This window comes from Amblyomma maculatum, chromosome 1, assembly GCF_055883805.1.
Source record: "Amblyomma maculatum isolate TAMU_Amacu chromosome 1, ASM5588380v1, whole genome shotgun sequence".
NCBI classification, from domain to species: Eukaryota; Metazoa; Arthropoda; class Arachnida; order Ixodida; family Ixodidae; genus Amblyomma; species Amblyomma maculatum.
Genome location: NC_139344.1, coordinates 26755016 through 26772108, shown reverse-complemented (window position 1 = coordinate 26772108; position 17093 = coordinate 26755016). Strand labels below are relative to the sequence as shown.

General features: G+C 43.3%; 1 protein-coding gene across 2 annotated transcripts in view; it reads right to left on the bottom strand.

Annotated features, from left to right (window-relative positions):
• Positions 1-13824, bottom strand: part of LOC146201985 (uncharacterized) — a 110771-nt gene extending 96947 nt beyond the window's left edge. For both annotated transcript variants that reach the window (XM_084587883.1, XM_084587884.1), the window contains exons 1-4: positions 13618-13824; positions 13081-13103; positions 4112-4678; positions 3165-3229 (exon numbers count right to left, since the gene is read on the bottom strand). In XM_084587883.1, coding sequence (XP_084444009.1) covers positions 3165-3229; positions 4112-4673 — 627 coding nt within the window. In that variant the 5' untranslated portion in view covers positions 4674-4678; positions 13081-13103; positions 13618-13824. The remainder of the gene's footprint in view (positions 1-3164; positions 3230-4111; positions 4679-13080; positions 13104-13617) is intronic.
• Positions 13825-17093: the final 3269 nt, after the last annotated feature.

The following is a 17093-nucleotide window of genomic DNA, read 5'->3' as shown; positions in this document are numbered from 1 at the left end:
TACTCCACCTTGGGAGACTCCCCTAAATATTTAGTCTATACAGTGCACGCAATCGGACTGAAAATGGAATGCGAGCTCCGTGCGCCGCGGCTCACACCGGCGCAGACGCCCATGGGGAAAACGGAGACGGGGGGAGGAATCGGTGCATTCACGGAGACTCGTTCCGCTCGCTCTTTTCCTGCAAGTTCCCCCTCGCGGTCCTTGCTACTGTGATTAACCATGGAAACCGAATGTTACTGCTTCGGTCCGCGTATGCACTCATTTGAGGCATAAGCAGTACCTGAAACTCTGTCACAGTACGTCTTGTAGTGGCACGGGCATGATGAAAGCATGAGCGGCTGAAGTAATTTAACTGGAGGGTTACAGTGGTTACAGCTTAGCACGATCCACTTCTGTGGTGCTTGGCTTCCCGGAGGCAGGCACTGCAGTGTCTGCATCAGTCAGCGTATGCGCACTAGCGGCCGCACTGACCATATCAAATCACGCTAACGCGTGCGCGGTAGCTATCACAGTAGCAGATCGCACTATGTTATAACTGCCTATTATCGACATAAAAATGAAACATAGGGAGCAGCAAAATGTGTGATTTGTAAAGGCAACCTTTTGCAGAATTTTTTTTTTTTTTTTTTTTTTTTTTTTCGGTGGCGGATTTTTCGGACTGTTCAATTCTTAGACCATTTCCCGGGTCCTGCTGGGTCCAATCAGCAGAGACTAAACTGGTGGACTTTATTAACACCTGCCAGCCTGGCGAGATTCAAAAAAAAGAGACTTTTATTTGCATCAAGAGGAGGAATAGGCTACAACTTTCAGGCAGTGTCCATGAGTCAACCTTGCAGTAAAGACTTTACTAGCATCAAAAATCTGCCAGACAAATTTTGCTCAAAGCATGGCCTCAGCAGCAGCAGACGTTGCACTATTGCTCACTTATGAGCGAAATTCAGCTCCAGTTTCAATTTCAGATCACCTTTGCCATCATGAGACATGCAGAAGTTGCATTCACATGTTCATTCAAAAACACAAAAAGGTCACCTTTTATCGACGTCATTAAGCATGGAAATTCAGAAGTATAACGAAAATCTATGCGAATACGTATATCTTCTTGGGTTTTGATAGCACCATCCCTTTAAACCCTTCAAAGGGAAAGAACACTGTCCAAAATATGTCATGAGATTATGGTAGAGATGAAAAGACCTTCCCTCATATAGTACATATTGAACACTACAATATCAATGAAGAAAAGAGGCTTTACAATTTTAATTTGCCGTAGAAAATCACATAAAAACAACTTAGGCGCTATCTAGCGCAGAAACCCTATTACTTTCGGTCTAGTACCCCACATGACTATATGTCAGCAAAATATCGCTGATGTTGGCAAGTGCACACTGTTCTTTTTTCTTCTAGGAGTGCTTGTCATAATTCATTATATTTTGCGCTCTCTCCACCGCGTCCTTAAATAAAAGCCACACCTCCTTTCACATCGCGAGAGGCGTGCTTTCAGATTTTGCCACTAGAAGGCGTCACAGTATTTGGAATTCCGTGAATAAAGCGATGATAGCACCCAGTAAAACTTTCGTCGGCGAGGAGTAGGTTATTGTGCCGTACAGCCTTAAATGTAAAACTGAAAAGGACGTTACTGCCTGGAGAGTGAAATTTATATTTGTTTTCGGTATGTATTTTTTTGTCGACCACCAGTCGTTTTCGCGGTCGCTGCTCACAGTTTCCAGCATCGGATTACATAAAAACGGGCGCATGCACTGATCGAAGAATTCTCTGTAAAAATTTTATAGTTTCTACTAAAACCGTTATGGAATCGAACATTTTAGACATCAATCTTCCCACTGCACTGAAAAAGATTTGAGAAATTCCAGTGTTCTGTCCCTTTAAGCACACCAAGAATTCCAAATTTACACTATGCACAGCACGCAAACGGCCTAGTTAACCCTAAACATACAGGCACGTGGCTATAACGGCAAACATAAAATGTAACTGGCCTACATTTTATTTTTCCTTTGATTGGCTGCTTAGTCGACGATCCTAGTGCAACCGTTGATTGCGATGCTGGCAATTATGATGCAGCTGTGTGCAGTGCCGGTTTCGCAAAGACCCCTCTTGTGAAGCAGAGACAATTTCTCTGGAGATACAGGGCGACAGTGGTTGTAAAATTGGAAAGTTCACTCAAAAATTCGAAGTATCCCGGATGAATCGAGAGGGAAGGTGGGAATGCATACAATACTACTAGCTCTTTCATATTTTTTTTTTTTTTTTTTCCTGAAGGCCAGTCCAGAGGTTGAAATGTCAAGCTGTTGTTTCTTTACATATCTGAGCCGAACTGCACAGGGACGTTACAACCCATAAACCAAACAACACACATTTAACTTGAGGGGTTGTTCAATAGAAAATCAAACCATTTTATGGCCGAAAGAAAAGTGGTTAGAAAGCCGAATAAAACTAGATGCTGCCAATAAGATTCGAATCTAGGACATTCCGAATTTCGCGCACAGTGCTCTGGCAATACAGCTAAATCAGTGGCTGTGTAATCTTCTGCTTGCGCGTGTATTTAATTAGTGGGCACTATCGCTGTGAGCGTTCAGCACAACACAAGCTTACTAACACAATACAATTTCAACAAGGAATATGGCATAAAGCCGCAAAAACAGCCAACTACTGCAACTAGCAGTGCATAACGTGTGTACCCATTCAGTAATCACAGCTTCGCTTCATCGCTTGTATTGTAAACTCAGACCACTTTTTTCGCCTTTAATCACCACACTCAGAGTTTCAACCATACAACTAACTCTTCCAACCCCACTCCCGTTCATATAAGAGCTGAGAAATATCTGCCTATCCTTATCAGAATTAAACACCAGAAAGTCTACAGTTCAATTATAATGATAATAATAAAAGCACCTTCAAATTTGAGGCACAACAGCAGGATCAACAGCAGCACAGCATACATCTCCCTGCTCTCACTGTTTTGAGCTGTGCAGGGCAAAATGTTGAGTGCCACCTTCGTTTTGCCTCTTATCTGCTTTCTGCGTCGCTTTTTATGCTGACCATGGGTCCCCAGCTAGACCAAGCTCTTCATGGCCGATTTAGAGTTGCTAATGCTCTCTCATATACTGCCTGCTCACAAAAATCAGCGCAACAAGTATGCATGCACTTACCACAACATCAACACGACCGCAGTTAAGGTCTGCCTGGCAAAATGGGCCAGTAGAACCATTCACACCTGAAAACAAAGAAAATACTGGTTGCATAAAACGTCAGCCAGCACGCATATATAAATTGCTTTACTCATAAGAAAACAGCCATATGCAGCTAATGTGATTGAAGGCGTTCTGTAAAACAATAAGGAAGCTTTTCACCAAGCTTATAATGATGGTGCTTGGCTGTGTTGCCCCAATTATTTCTAGCGAAGTTCAAGAAGCTTCTAAAGATAACTGATCAAATTACTTATCTTGTCCCAACAGCTGCCACCAAAAATATTTTGGACTGCTAAAAAATAAATACAGAAATGGGAATGTCCTGAATTTGCCCACAAATGACCGTAATAACAGCAGTCATAACAAAAAGTAAAAAGTTCAGTTAATTGATCAGGTTAAGGCAAAAACTTAAGTGACAGTTGTTCTAAAGGTTTGGTTGTCCCATTACTGTTGCACTCTGCGCTGGTCTACACGCATCGCACAGTTCACAGACTGACTGCAGAAAGCATTAATTTAAATATATGTCCCAGGAGTTGGTCACATTATCGCTTTTTTTAAGGCCAGTAAATAAAGCTCGTAAATAGTACCCTGATGCAAATACTCATCTACTGTTGTTCAATACAATTTAGAACTTCTCACTGAATACTGCTCCTGAAGTGAATAATTAAAAACTTATGGCGAATTCGAATGGGAGAGCAGGCCGCACTCTAGAGCACTTCGAAAGTGCTCTCAGACAAGCAAGCACCCTCCAGTGGGAGAGCAGGAGTATCATTTAATGTACAATATTTTACTAGTGCCCACCAAGTGCAACGACATAGAGCAGTATACACTGCTCTTTGTCGCAGGGCCTTAACATTCACAGCAAAGTGACCGCAAAATGGCAGCACAGTAAATTTGCAGATGCTCACCTTTACGTGGAGGAACAGACTTATCCTTTTTGGGTTGTTCATCAGGAGTGCTGCTGGGTGAGCATATATTGACATCGTCCACGTCCACATGGTCATCCATCAAGCGTCGCTTGATCCGCTGTCGGCTCTTGACGCTAGATGCAATGCTCGAGTCGTGGCCCCACCCAGCAGTCCCCTCTGCAGGCTGTGCCCCGTTTGGCAAGCTTCCCTCGCTGACAGTCTCCTCAGCTGGGGCCTCTGCTGATGTCGAGGGGCAGTTGTTCTCCTTGCCTGCCTCTGGCACAGCTGCCTCCCCATCCATGGAGGTCCCGCTCTCATCTGAACCTGCCTTGCGCTGGCGCCGCTTGCGTCGAGAGGAGCTCAGGTACAGACCGTAGGTGCTTCCACGGAAAAACCTTTTCCTGTGCTTCTTGTGAATGTCACAAGCGGCAGGAAAGGATTTCCTTGCCGTATTCACCCTGGCCAGTGTCACCTGCTGTGCTTCTCCTGGAGCACTCATTTTGGCCCGTGCCGGAGCCTCTGCGGTACAGCCTCCCTTGCGAGCACGACCGCCACCCACCATTCCGGCTGCAAGAGTACACACCACCCACCGTGCAAACTGAGAGACCAGCTGAAAAGTCCACTCTTCAGTTTCTTTGCTACTCCTGAAGGCAATCCCTCCACCTCCCCTCATGCGACAAGCATCATACCAGCTCAAGGCAGAGAACATCACAAGAACCGACACTTTTCCAAAAGTGTTGAGCTTGTTAGTCAGCATACCAAATTAAAAAAAAAAAAACTGTCCACAGAAAAGGAAACTTTAATGCAGCCAATGCAATTGATATTACAACCCAGTTTTTCAGTGTAACAATAACTGCCAGAAATGGTGACGATACACTGCAAAATACTCGCCACAAAGATCAATTCTCCCAGCAACATAAAAAAGTATGTCTACAGCTATTCAGTCACGCCAGCCTTGTTTATTTTGAACTGGTTGGTTTGTGGGGTTTAACGTCCCAAAGCAACTCAGGCTACGAGAGACGCCGTAGTGGAGGACTCCGGAAATTTCGACCACCTGGGGTTCTTTAACGTGCACTGACATCGCACGTTAAAGAACCCTTTGAACTGTTGCAAACTTAGCCCATTTGCTCCAGTGTGCACACAGGCATCATTTTTGAACATTCAGAGATGAGCTTAATTTGATCATTTCAAATACAATGTGAATTTTGTTTTCATTGTACAGATGTTTATTTTTAACAAGAGTCCAGTAACTGTGAAATAATTGCTCAGCTCGTACAAGGAACTGCAGTTGTATAAGAAATTTTTATTGTCATTAGAATAGTAATGCAATAAATTAGAAAGCCAGCAGACGAAAACTTCAGTAAGTTTCCTTCTAAGCACTAGATAGACAAGTTATGATTCAGTTTAGTTTTTCCCCTGGAATGAGCAAGGGAGCGGAGGATAAGATTAGCAGTGTGTCCTGGCAGCAACCAAAGCATACTTTTTTTGCGATGATCAGGAACAGCTGCGTATAAGTGTTAGACATGACGTTGCTAAAGCTACTTAATCGACTAACTATGCAAAACTGGTAATAGTAAGCAGTCAGTGCTTTTCTTTTAGGCAGCGTGGAGGTTGTATATATGTCTCTGCCTGCAGAGGCGTGTAACTTAGCAGAACACTTCCAAAACTGCACTTTTGCATAGTTTTAGCTAACCATACTGCCATCAGGTCACACCCCTGGCTTCCATATTTTGTTGATTTCAACTTAAGTTGCATATGCAACTAATACTCAACAGATAGGTAGCTATGTCTTGCATAAAACTGCAAAGAGAATTCAGCACATTACCACCAGTTTGTATCGGCTTAAACAAAAAGTATAACACCGACTAACAACACAAGTTTCTTCAGGATGTTACCTTATAAACCAAACCAAACATTTTCAAACCTGTGCTGCCAGTCAAAGGCCAAACATGCCCTGAACCAGGGTGCACAACAAACGGTACTACTCCCTGAATTTCACCTGTTTCAACAATCAACACTTAAGCACACCAAAGTAAAATTCACAGCACAATCCAGTAGAAATGGTTTATCACAGCTGCAGTGTTGTGGTACTTAAGATACATACTTCTCCTGAAACTCAAGGCTTCAAGTTATGGGGGGAAAGGAGTTTCGACCTACAGCATAGAGACAGCATTGAGTGAAATTTGTTTCTCACAATCAGACAGCCCTATATAACTAACGTTTCACGAAATGGCCAGTGTTTAATTAAAAATGAAAGAACTAAAGATGTGCTATATAGGTGACCATCAAAAGCAACACCACTCCCCGCTTTAAGCACCAAAAAGCAACATCCAACTGCAAAAAGAGCCCACAAGTGCAAGAGCCTACTCAGGAAAGTTAGTGGGCAGTTAGTAGCTAATAGAACAAACATTACATACTGAAAAAACTGGCTGATTTTTAATACCACTGTCACATGGGCATTTTAAAAACCCTCGAACCGATTGTCTATCTACTCAAGACCTTTGGACGCTGCCAGATGGGCGTTTTCAATGGCCATTGAGTCGATAATCTGTCGAGTCAATGGCACAGCTCAGAACTCTACTGAGATCTCGAAGGCCTTCGAACGTCGCACAAGGTTGCGCATGTTGACCCGAGGAGCGCCACGTGCACACCATAGTGTGTGCAATAATTTAAAAATAGCATCACTGTTTTAAAGTGCATTATTTTTGTACCAGTGTGACCTGCGCCGCCGAGAAAAGCAAACACAATGAAAACCCCAGCCGTAAGAACGGCAACGCATTAAACAAAATCAAAGTTGTTCGTTAATAACACCTAAAAACCTGCAGTTGCTGAAAAAAAAAGGTAACAGTTTTATTTTATCTGGCATTTATAGAAAGATTTTATTTCATTAAGCAAAACCAAAAGCACAGACAGTGGTGCCACAAAAGTTTTGCGCCACACACCACAGAATATTTTAAGTCTTCCAGCTTTGCTGTGTAGCAGCGGCACAACTCCAGAGTTCAATCGCAATTGATATAATTTCTGCATAACAGAATATGGTGAGCTACCGCTATTTGGAAATATGTATAATCGGGGATCTGCATTTTCAGGTGTGTGTGTGTGTGTGTGTGGTGAGTGGGCGGGGAGGGGGGGGGCATAAAATACTGCATTGTACAGTTTAAATTCATGCAGAAATTAAGATATTCAGAAATGCAGAAACATGCAGAAATTAAGAATTAAGATGTGTGTGTGTGTGTGTGTGTGTGTGTGTGTGTGTGTGTGTGTGTGTGTGTGTGTGTGTGTGTGTGTGTGTGTGTGTGTGTGTGTGTGTGTGTGTGTGTGTGTGTGTGTGTGTGTGTGGTGAGTGGGTGGGGAGGGGGGGGGGGCATAAAATACTGCATTGTACAGTTTAAATTCATGCAGAAATTAAGATATTCAACATAGTCCTATATTTACATTTTGTAGGTTATTTTTTTCCAGCTCAAATTTTACTAATAGAGGGTTTACAACAGTACGTCTGGCAACTGTGAGCGGCACCCTGATCCCGCGCTGGCCGCCATATTTTTTTCGCTCCATCCGTTCGCTTCGTGTCCGTCTGTCAGCGCTCGCCGTTCTGTTCGCGCTTTTCACGTTTAAACCTAGCGTGCTGTGCTTGGACCTCTGTTCGGTCCCTGGCGGTTTCTGTTACGAGACGCCTAGAAGCGTATTTTGACAGCCGAGACGTGGCGGGGCCCACCGGCTGCGCTGCCTAGCGCAGTTACAGATTGCTCTACGAGTCGTGCATGCCCCCCCCCCCCCCCCCCCCCCGGCAATCCGCAGCGTCATCCCTATCCAGGTACAGTATCCAGAATTCTGTAATGTGGATTTTTTTTTTTTGTCTGTGCGCCTTTGCTGTTTACTTAAATGCCTATGAGAGATCATCGCGAGTTTGTTTGCTTGGTTTGTGCAATCACCGTCGCTCATCCCACTGGAAGATACTTGGTTGGTGAAATGAGCGAGGATGCATTTTATTTTATGATAAAAGGAGCATGCGTAATTTGACATAAGTTGTACTGGCGCTTAGCACTTTCCTTCCCATGCCGTCGACGCAGTAGTTGGCATTAGTCTCGGAAATAATCGGGGGCTGCGTAAAAAAAATTGTGCCATGGTAATTTGTGCTTCCAGTGATTGAATATTGATTGATGTGCGATAGGCGATGACGAGTTAATAAAACCTTTGTAATTAATTGATCAATTGCTGAAATTAACGAAAAAAAAGGAAAAATTGGAAAGTAAGGGTTTAAAGGTGTCAGAATGAAAAATCAGTGCTTGGTGATGCTAAGGAAGAAAATTTAGAATGTGTAATTGATTATTTGAAATAATTGAAGAATGTGTTCAAAAGTGTCAAATTGCTCAGAATGGAAAGCAGATTGTTGCTGACGCATGCGTATTGGTGTATAAAAATATAAAACGTCAAATAAAATAAGAATAAATAAAGAAATGATAGAAATATAACATAACATACATAACATAGAAATATAACATACATAACACATAACATACTACACTTGTGTGTAGTATGTTACTTTTGATGAATTCATATTTCACTGCATTGTATTCTTTTCGCCCCTCCTGCTAGGGCCCAGTTAGGGCCTGCAGTATTTGGTAAATAAAATAAATAAATAAAAGAGCTAAAATATAACACGCGAAGAAAAAAACCATCGTGCGTGTGTGTGTATGAGAGACACTATCGCGTTATACCTTTAACGGCGGAGCTTAAGTGACCCCCTAATTTTTCTATAACGACATGATATAATATAAATCTGATTTTATGAACACAGCCAGTTGCACAAAGCACAAACACTTCGCAGTAATGTGAGTTGACTTTTCAAATTTCTTTTCGTTTCAGCCGAGTTCTTCCTGCTCAGAGTTCCTCGAAGCTTCCAATGTCAGCGCTTTCATATGAGATTACGGCTTCAAATGTTTACTTTCTGACAGAGGAAATAAACAAGAAATCGACATATTTAAAAATTCCAGTGAATTTCAGGTAGCTGTGAATTAGCGAACCATCGGGTGACTCGAAAAAACACAAAAGTGAAGCGCACGCTTCGTTATTTTATCGGCCGCGCTGGCAGGTATAAAACCTAAGCTGCGCACTCTGGACGTGGACCAGTCGAAACAGGCTGTACGTGAGCATGTTACAACACACTAGTGGGATGTCATCTTTTCCCGATTTTCTAGACGCCGCGGGTTTGGCAGCCGCTTGCTTTTGCAGCGTGAAACACGCACCTCGGGCGCACTAGACAACCGTATTGCTCTCCGCACCAAGGACTACCATTTCGTACGACTGTAAAAAGTAGTTTCGGTAATCATGCGCGTGTCTTAAATCAAATACACAATGGTAAATGTAACCTACGTACAAAATGTTTTAAAGAACGTATTTGCACAATAGCATTCGTTACACATGCATTGCTCCTTCTCCCGTGTCCTCCATCGCAGCATAAGCTTATCCTTCAAGTTCACAAGGCTCCATAGCGCGCAAAACAATTAACCTTGCTGTTTTAGGTGATAGCACATTCTGTGAGCTAGCTCCCAGTGAGAGGGACGTGCAGTAATGCTTTACATGATGCAAGTGACCCTTGTAAAGCCGATTAGGACTGCAAACGAACGGTCGCATATACGCGTATATCTTGATTCCGTGCGCGTCTATGACGGTGCGCTGGCTGCAGAAGGGCACGCAACAACATGCTGGCATCATTCCGAATAGAGCTTGGAGCTAACAGCAACCGCTGTGATGTTAAAAAAATGAAACAATCGCTTGTGAGCATTCCAATGCACTTTCGGTACATGCACGGGTTCTACGAAGGCGCACGTTGACAGCGTACTCGATGGGAGGCGCGGGCGGACTAAGCAAACATGGCCGCCGCGCACAGTTTCTGTTTCTTTCACTAGATGGCGCTAACTTTTGTAAAGCCTCTATTGCAGTTGTTTTTCTGCATTGCATAAAATAACATTTTGTGCTCACAATATTTTTCAGCATACAAATTCCATGTTTCATCAAGCTGAAGAAATCAGATATTTGTCTACACAGTCTCTCGCATCATCTGATGATCGCAGCGCAGTACAATATGCAGGTTGGTTCTCCACCAGCAATAAAGTTGGAAAAGTGTGAGCTGCAGTGCATAAGCTGGAGCCAGTCTCTTCCAGAAGGGACTGTCGTCCTCTTTGTCACATGCAGACAAGTTCATGGACTGCGAAAAAGGCATCGTGCACAGGGTTCCTTCGGCATGCGGAAAGATACATGATAGTCAAACAGGCAGGTACATAGACATCAGACTGAAATTGCATGAAAATTCCCTTGATGTGAAAAAATCCCTTCTTATAGCCTCGTGCAGCACTGCCGTGAATGCAAAGACCATAAAGGTGGCACCCTTTGCCTTCCCGACTTGCAAAACACAACGATCAATTACTAGAGCCACAGCCAGATAGGCAGGGAAACCTTATTGCACTGCTAAGACCCAGGCCACGTGTGTGGTGAAACCATCTGTTGCGCTACAGGGAAACAATATAGCCTTCCTTGATAAGTGCTTTGTTTTTGGTTTCGCGCATTTTCACCTCTCATAGTTCCTGTGTTTTCCAATAAACCTTCAGTTGTTCGAAAGCGCCCGTGTCGTCTCCTCTTTCCTCTCCATCTCTTTTGAGCTAGTCCACAATAGGACTACTTCCAACTTTCCCAATACACTGTACTGTAGAATTAGGGTTTAATTTGAAAATGATATATTGCACAAAAACCATCACGGAGAAACTACTTGTTTACAGGAGTTCAATCCACAACACCTCGTGACAATGCTAACGCTTTGCGGAAAAACCAGCAAAGTAGAAAAGTAATAACTTTTAGTTTGTGGCTCAATCGAAATTTTGCACTCTATAAGCATGCCTGTCCATTAATGCAAAACAAAAAACACAATATAGTCCCTGCAATACTTTTATCAATAAGAAAATTTTGAATGAAAAATCAAACAAAATGCGGCTACAACGCTTCACAATTACCACAGATATGAGCTAGAGCCCTCTTGTGAAATGCCCAGCAGAAATAAGCATGCGCAAAGAAAAATAAACAACTTATGCAAACAAGATCAACTCTCTGCATGAGTATGTTAACTAAAAACATGTCATCAAGCATGAACTGGTCTTTTGGTATAGAGCAGAAGTTGAGAAATATTGCAGTGCTGCCCAATCAAGGATGTTTTTATAATTCCTTCCATTCTGTTTTGAAAGCAGCAGCCTAAAAGAGTCCCACACAACAAGCAACAAATGGCATATCAAGATGACAGAGGCTGTGCGTGCAAAGAGTATGCATTACACAAGCTAGTGACAAATTCTGTCCAGAAAGAAAGAAAATTCATGCTGGCGTTCCAACAAAATGAGAAAATCACTGTCCATAACAACCAGCCAGAATAATAACTGCCACGAAAGTATTTTAACAACATAATTTGACCAATGCAACAAAAAAGGAAACAGAAAAATAAACATTCATAAGATTTCATATACAGCGCGTTGCAGAATTACATGCATGCCGTAGACTATTTCTCCCAGCAAAACAGCTGAATCCTTGCAGCTAAAATTTCGCACAGAACTGGCGCTTGGTCGGCAGTATTTTTTGTACCAAATTTGTTTGGGGCACTTAACTAATTCTACCAGATGAAGCTGGATGTTCCTATCGTATGCGGCGGCAGAGAAACAAGCAAAGCCACTGCCCCCGCGCGCTGGCACCATCTTTTGTCATTTGCAAGAACCTTCCATCGCCTCCCCTTCTGCTGTGACAGAGCTCCTGACAGAAGCATAGATAGCACTGCCGGTACCATTGTTTTGGGCAGCAGCTTCTCTTGCTTCACCGCCACATAGACAGGAACATCTGACTTCTGATTGAATCAGGCAAGTAACCCAAACAAATATGGTATAAAACAATACTGCCAACCAAATTTGTGTACGAAATTTTAGCTGCAATGATTCAGCGGTTTAGCTGAGAGAAGTATTCTACAGAATGCATGTAATTGTGCAATGCACTGTAGTATTACTGATACACCTGGACTGAACTGTAGGTACAGTTTCACTTATTTGCAAAAAACACTAGACACCAAAAAAAAAAAAAAAATCCTCTTAACAGCTGCATTTAGGCAGAACAACAACAGCCACTTTGGTCAGGTTAGATTCGCTGTCATTGCAGTACCTAACTGCTTGAGATGTAAGAATGGAAATAAAAACGAGCAGCACTAAACTTGTATACGTTTTGGTGTGAACAGCGGTACTGGTGTGATTACTGACCCCAAGGGCGCGGGTTCGATCCTGGCCACAGTGGCCACTTTTCGATGGAGACGAAAAGCCACCGACCCATGTACTGTTTGATGTCAGTGCATATTAACGCTGTTTTTTTCTTTACGGTTGACAATCAACAATTTGTTTTAAGGTATGCGCAAGCGTATTGTTGCTTAATTATGGGACTTTTTTTTTTTTTTTTCGTCGTACGATTCCATTCTGCTGTAAGTTGTAGATCTGTACTGTCCTAGTCTCCCTTGTCTTGTTAAAAAAGTTACACGTTTTTTGATTAACTAACGGCATCCCCTTTGACTAATTTTAAAACCTAACCAAACCATGGTATTCGCATCTTTCAAAAGGGAGGCACGGCAACGGGGGGAACGTAACTCAACTCTACGTTTATACAATGCGGCCGCGCCAGAAGTTGGCAGACCTACCTCCAACGAGTCAAGCCTCAAAAATATCGCCACTTAGGACAAGAAACAACGCTCATAACAATCACCATGCGCATTAATTTGCCTTCCACATCTACTACGTGCAACATATTATGTGTACACGTGTGTAATATACTGAACACGTGGAGATGGTGCAGTGAGCACAGCAACAAAAGAATCGGGCATTTACGGAAAGTCTACACGTTACAACAGTCGCCACAAAATAACACAGAGGCACAACTCGGCTTTCGACTCAACTTACTTGTTCGGCTTGCACGTTCTCCGCTGCAAGAGAAATTTGAATGAATGGTAAACCACAATAAAAACATCACAAGAGAAAGTTTCAAACATCACGCTATATTTCATTAAAAAGAGGAAAAACGGCCCTTTCCTTTTCAAAAGCCGGTATTTTCGCACACAGTGACAATGATTTTGTAATAACCACAAAGGCAGTGAACATTTCAGGCACGCTATAAAACAGATGCCTTAAGGATAAAGCACGAAATCAGAATCTCTCGCCGGTAACGAGGGGCACCCGATTCTCATTAGTTGCAAGATACTAAACGGCGCTAATGGCTTATCTAAATGGCAAAAGCCTGTTTCGTGCAAAGCTATAGCCTAATTAACCGGCAACAAGCCTCATTGAAGTGATCTTTCGCATCCAGTGAAATTGGAGGGAAACGCGCGCGAATTCCCGCGCTCTGCTCGGACACATAACCCCACAAGAAAGTATACGGTTCTCGGCTACACAACTTGCCGCCAGATGCTTTATACTTGTGAAAGAGATAACTGGACGTACCAACTATATGCGATGAGTAGCAGAGCGATTAGTTGGATCCAACGTTGGTTATCGTCACCGTTTGGATCTGCCAAGAGTCGTAACGGTCGCCGGCTACGCCATTATATACTGTCATGGAGCACTGCCGCGTGCGTCTACACTCTTCCGCGTCCGGCTCGAAATACGCGTGAAGCCGAATTGCAAAGTATGAAACGGAGTGGCGCGGAGTGGCGCTGCAGCGCCGTAAGTAATAAGGCTCCTCTATTTTTTAAAGGTAGCGACAGGTCTTGATCCAGCCGCCCCTCCCTCCGATAGGCCGGTTGGCTGCACGTGACCTTTCCGCCGCCAAGCTCCGCCCAAAGGGTCCAGCAGAGCTCGCTGCGCCGCTGAAATGCATGGCGGTCTGCGCTTGCCAGCGTGATATTGGCCGATTAGTTAAGCAAAACGTACTTCACATGCCTCTATTGCATCTTTAGGAGTGTATATGCAGTGCTTAATGTTTAAGCGGACGCAAGAATTACATCTCTGAACTCAAATCTTGAAGCGTGCGCGTGACATGTGGCTGCGTCGGGCTGCTGTGCTTACGGCTGCCGGAACAGTGCGGAAGACGCACAAGTCATTTTCCATTCTTCGCGGTGACGATAATACGAACAGAAGGAAGCTATGGCCTCACGAAATCGGGCGTAAGATTTTCATGTCCACGGAAAACATCCGACTATGCGAAGTGATTTCTGTCTGCTTAAAAAGCCGTTCGCTTACCCGGGATGGCCTTTGTTTGGGAATATGCTATTTCATGAGCAAAATATCAAGGACGCTATGACTATGTATTCGTTACTTGTACTGTGGATGTCTAGTGAACAGTCACTGCCGTTTCGAGCCCCCTTACTTTCCCGAACAGATCAGGACTGCAATATTACGCGCGGAATCAATGCTGTCAAAATGCTCAGAATGGAAAGCCAATGCTTGATTATGCTTATTACGAAAATTTAGTCCCTACAATTGATCAGTTAATTGATATAAATGAAAAATGAAACATTGGAAAAAGAGGAGGGTGCGAATGTGTCAAAGTGATCGAAATGGAAAGTCAAAATTTGCCTATGCTAAATATCGGTGTATAAAATTTAAAAAAAAATACAAGCAAAACTTTGTACCATAGAAAAAAAAACCGTGTGTGTGAAACGCTATTGGGCCATTGTTTTAACGGAGCAGTCTCGCACCGTTACATCGAATGCAAACAAGTTCCGCTGATCGCGCACAGGGACTCGTCAAGTTTTGAAAAGGCGGCATCCAAGCTTACTGGTGACATTATTGACCGGCAGGCTATAAGGAAAACAATATAAAGCAAATAAAGAATAGAAAAGTCAGGAAACATTATCCGTGAGCTTTGTATCACATCATACCCGATTTTTTTTTTTTTGTATTTGTTGGAAGATATACATGCGTTGGTAATGCACAGTTGCAAAGAAACTGACTTTTTCTCCAAAATAAAGCTATTGGAATACTGTAAACGAATTAAACTCGAGCCCAAAAAAAGTGTGTATAACGGAGTATACCCGAACAGTTACAAACGCAATGACGCCCTTGTTTCATCAGAGCTCTGTGCGCAACGACGTTCCCAAAAGTTGCAGAAAACTCGCAGTCTACTTTATTTTTAGTAAGGAAACGAGCCCAATAAGTTTACTGAAATATCGTTTCTACTTCAAGTTCGCTACTAATGTCAAATTATAATTAATGAGCAGTTTTCTAGCCGCTGTACTGAGTCGAGAATGGTTCAGAAGAATGAGCTGGCTCGTTTAACGCACGCGTTTTTTTTTTTTTTTTTTACGTTTATGCTGCACACGCATGTTTAAGTTATTATTCCTGTCTTTTGAAGTTTCCTGAGCAACAGAGGATAAAAATCTTGAATTCACCGGTTTATGTGTGCACCGAGCGCGGCTTCATGAGTACGAGGTATACGCTTGGTATACGCTCGAAAGAGTGCCACGCGTCGTCTGCTAGCGCTGCCCCTGGACCCCTCGAGAGGGCGCTCGTGTAGTTGTCGCTACCTTTAAAAAAATAGAGAAACCTTAGTAAGTAAGGGTGCGGACAACCAAAGACCGGCTGCGCCAGAGGTGGCGACCAATGTTCTTATGGCAACTGACAAAGCACGGACGGTGATTGGTGTAATTGGTGTAATCGGTGTAGTGATCAGCAGTGATGGGTTGAAACGAATGTACTGTCGCGCAACTCTGGACAATGCTTATTTTCTATTTTCTTTTCTTGTGATTGTCCTTTTTTTTTGCTTTGGTGTCGTTTTTTTTTTGTTAATGCCGTATCCACCCGTTACAAAGGGCATCATCATCATCAAATATTTTTTAAGGTTTTTTTTTTTTTTTTTTAGAGTGGCGCTGCTAGTTTTGGGTAGTGCAGGCGTGCTTTTCAAATGGGGCGTCTGCAGGGGCTGCAGCCTCTACAGAATTAAACTATTTGTCAAGGGCCGACACATCCCAAGGCATACAATATCAATCTTTGACAGCAACCTCCAAGCCTGGGAATCAAATGTCCTAGTTTTGAATCAACAGCGCAGCTGACTAACCTGATATCTATTCGTCGGCTGCATACACTTCTGCTAGTCGCGGACGCTGCGCGAATTTATGATCGATACATTGTTACCCCAACTGCATTCCAAACGCCCAGTCCTTTCCTGTAATTCACCAAAACTGGTAACCCGCTGTAGGCGACTCTAACGCCTCACAAGAGTAGCATGTTGTGGCGGCTCTTATGATTAAACGTGGGAGTTCACAAGCTATGGCATTACGTCCCGACGCAAAGTGGGCAGGAAACCCTTCCTTCCACGAGATTCCCGATGTCAGTGAACCTCAGTGCTTGAAAGTCATCTCTGGAAAAGTGGATGCCAAATACCACATAACGGCATTCAGTCGTCTGCAGCAAACGTATCTTATCAAGCTGAAACAGGGACGAATGCAAGGCTAGGAAACTAGAGGGTGCGACCCAGAGAATTCTTTCAGACAATCCGGAATACATGCAGCCACCTGCGTGAAGGCCGAAAAGCGATGCTGCGCTGTACGAAAACGGGAAGAATTCTGTGCCCCACACCCGTGTCCTGTGTTTGCCCATCTTAGCCGCTGATTGCGTGAACACTTCCTCAAGAAATTGCCAGCGTGGGTCTCCCTTACCAACTACGTGTCATCTCCTGCACTTGAACGCTGGTGAGACATGGGTGATTTAATTAAGTAGTGACGGTGAGCACCATAGTAGCCAAGCCGGAAGCCTCAACATCGAAAAGGTGGCATAGGCTGACATGCGCAGTTTGATTTCTCTTCCTGAAGGCCCGGTTAGACATCGTGAAATAATGCGTTAGCACTAATATTTAGAGGTCACTGCAGAAGTTGCACCGGGAGAATGCGAAAGCATTAGCGCTACCGCGTTTTTGTAATTTTTACTGTTTAAATTTTTAGTGTTTTGCTTTTTTCCTTTTTATTTCCCTATCTTTAAAT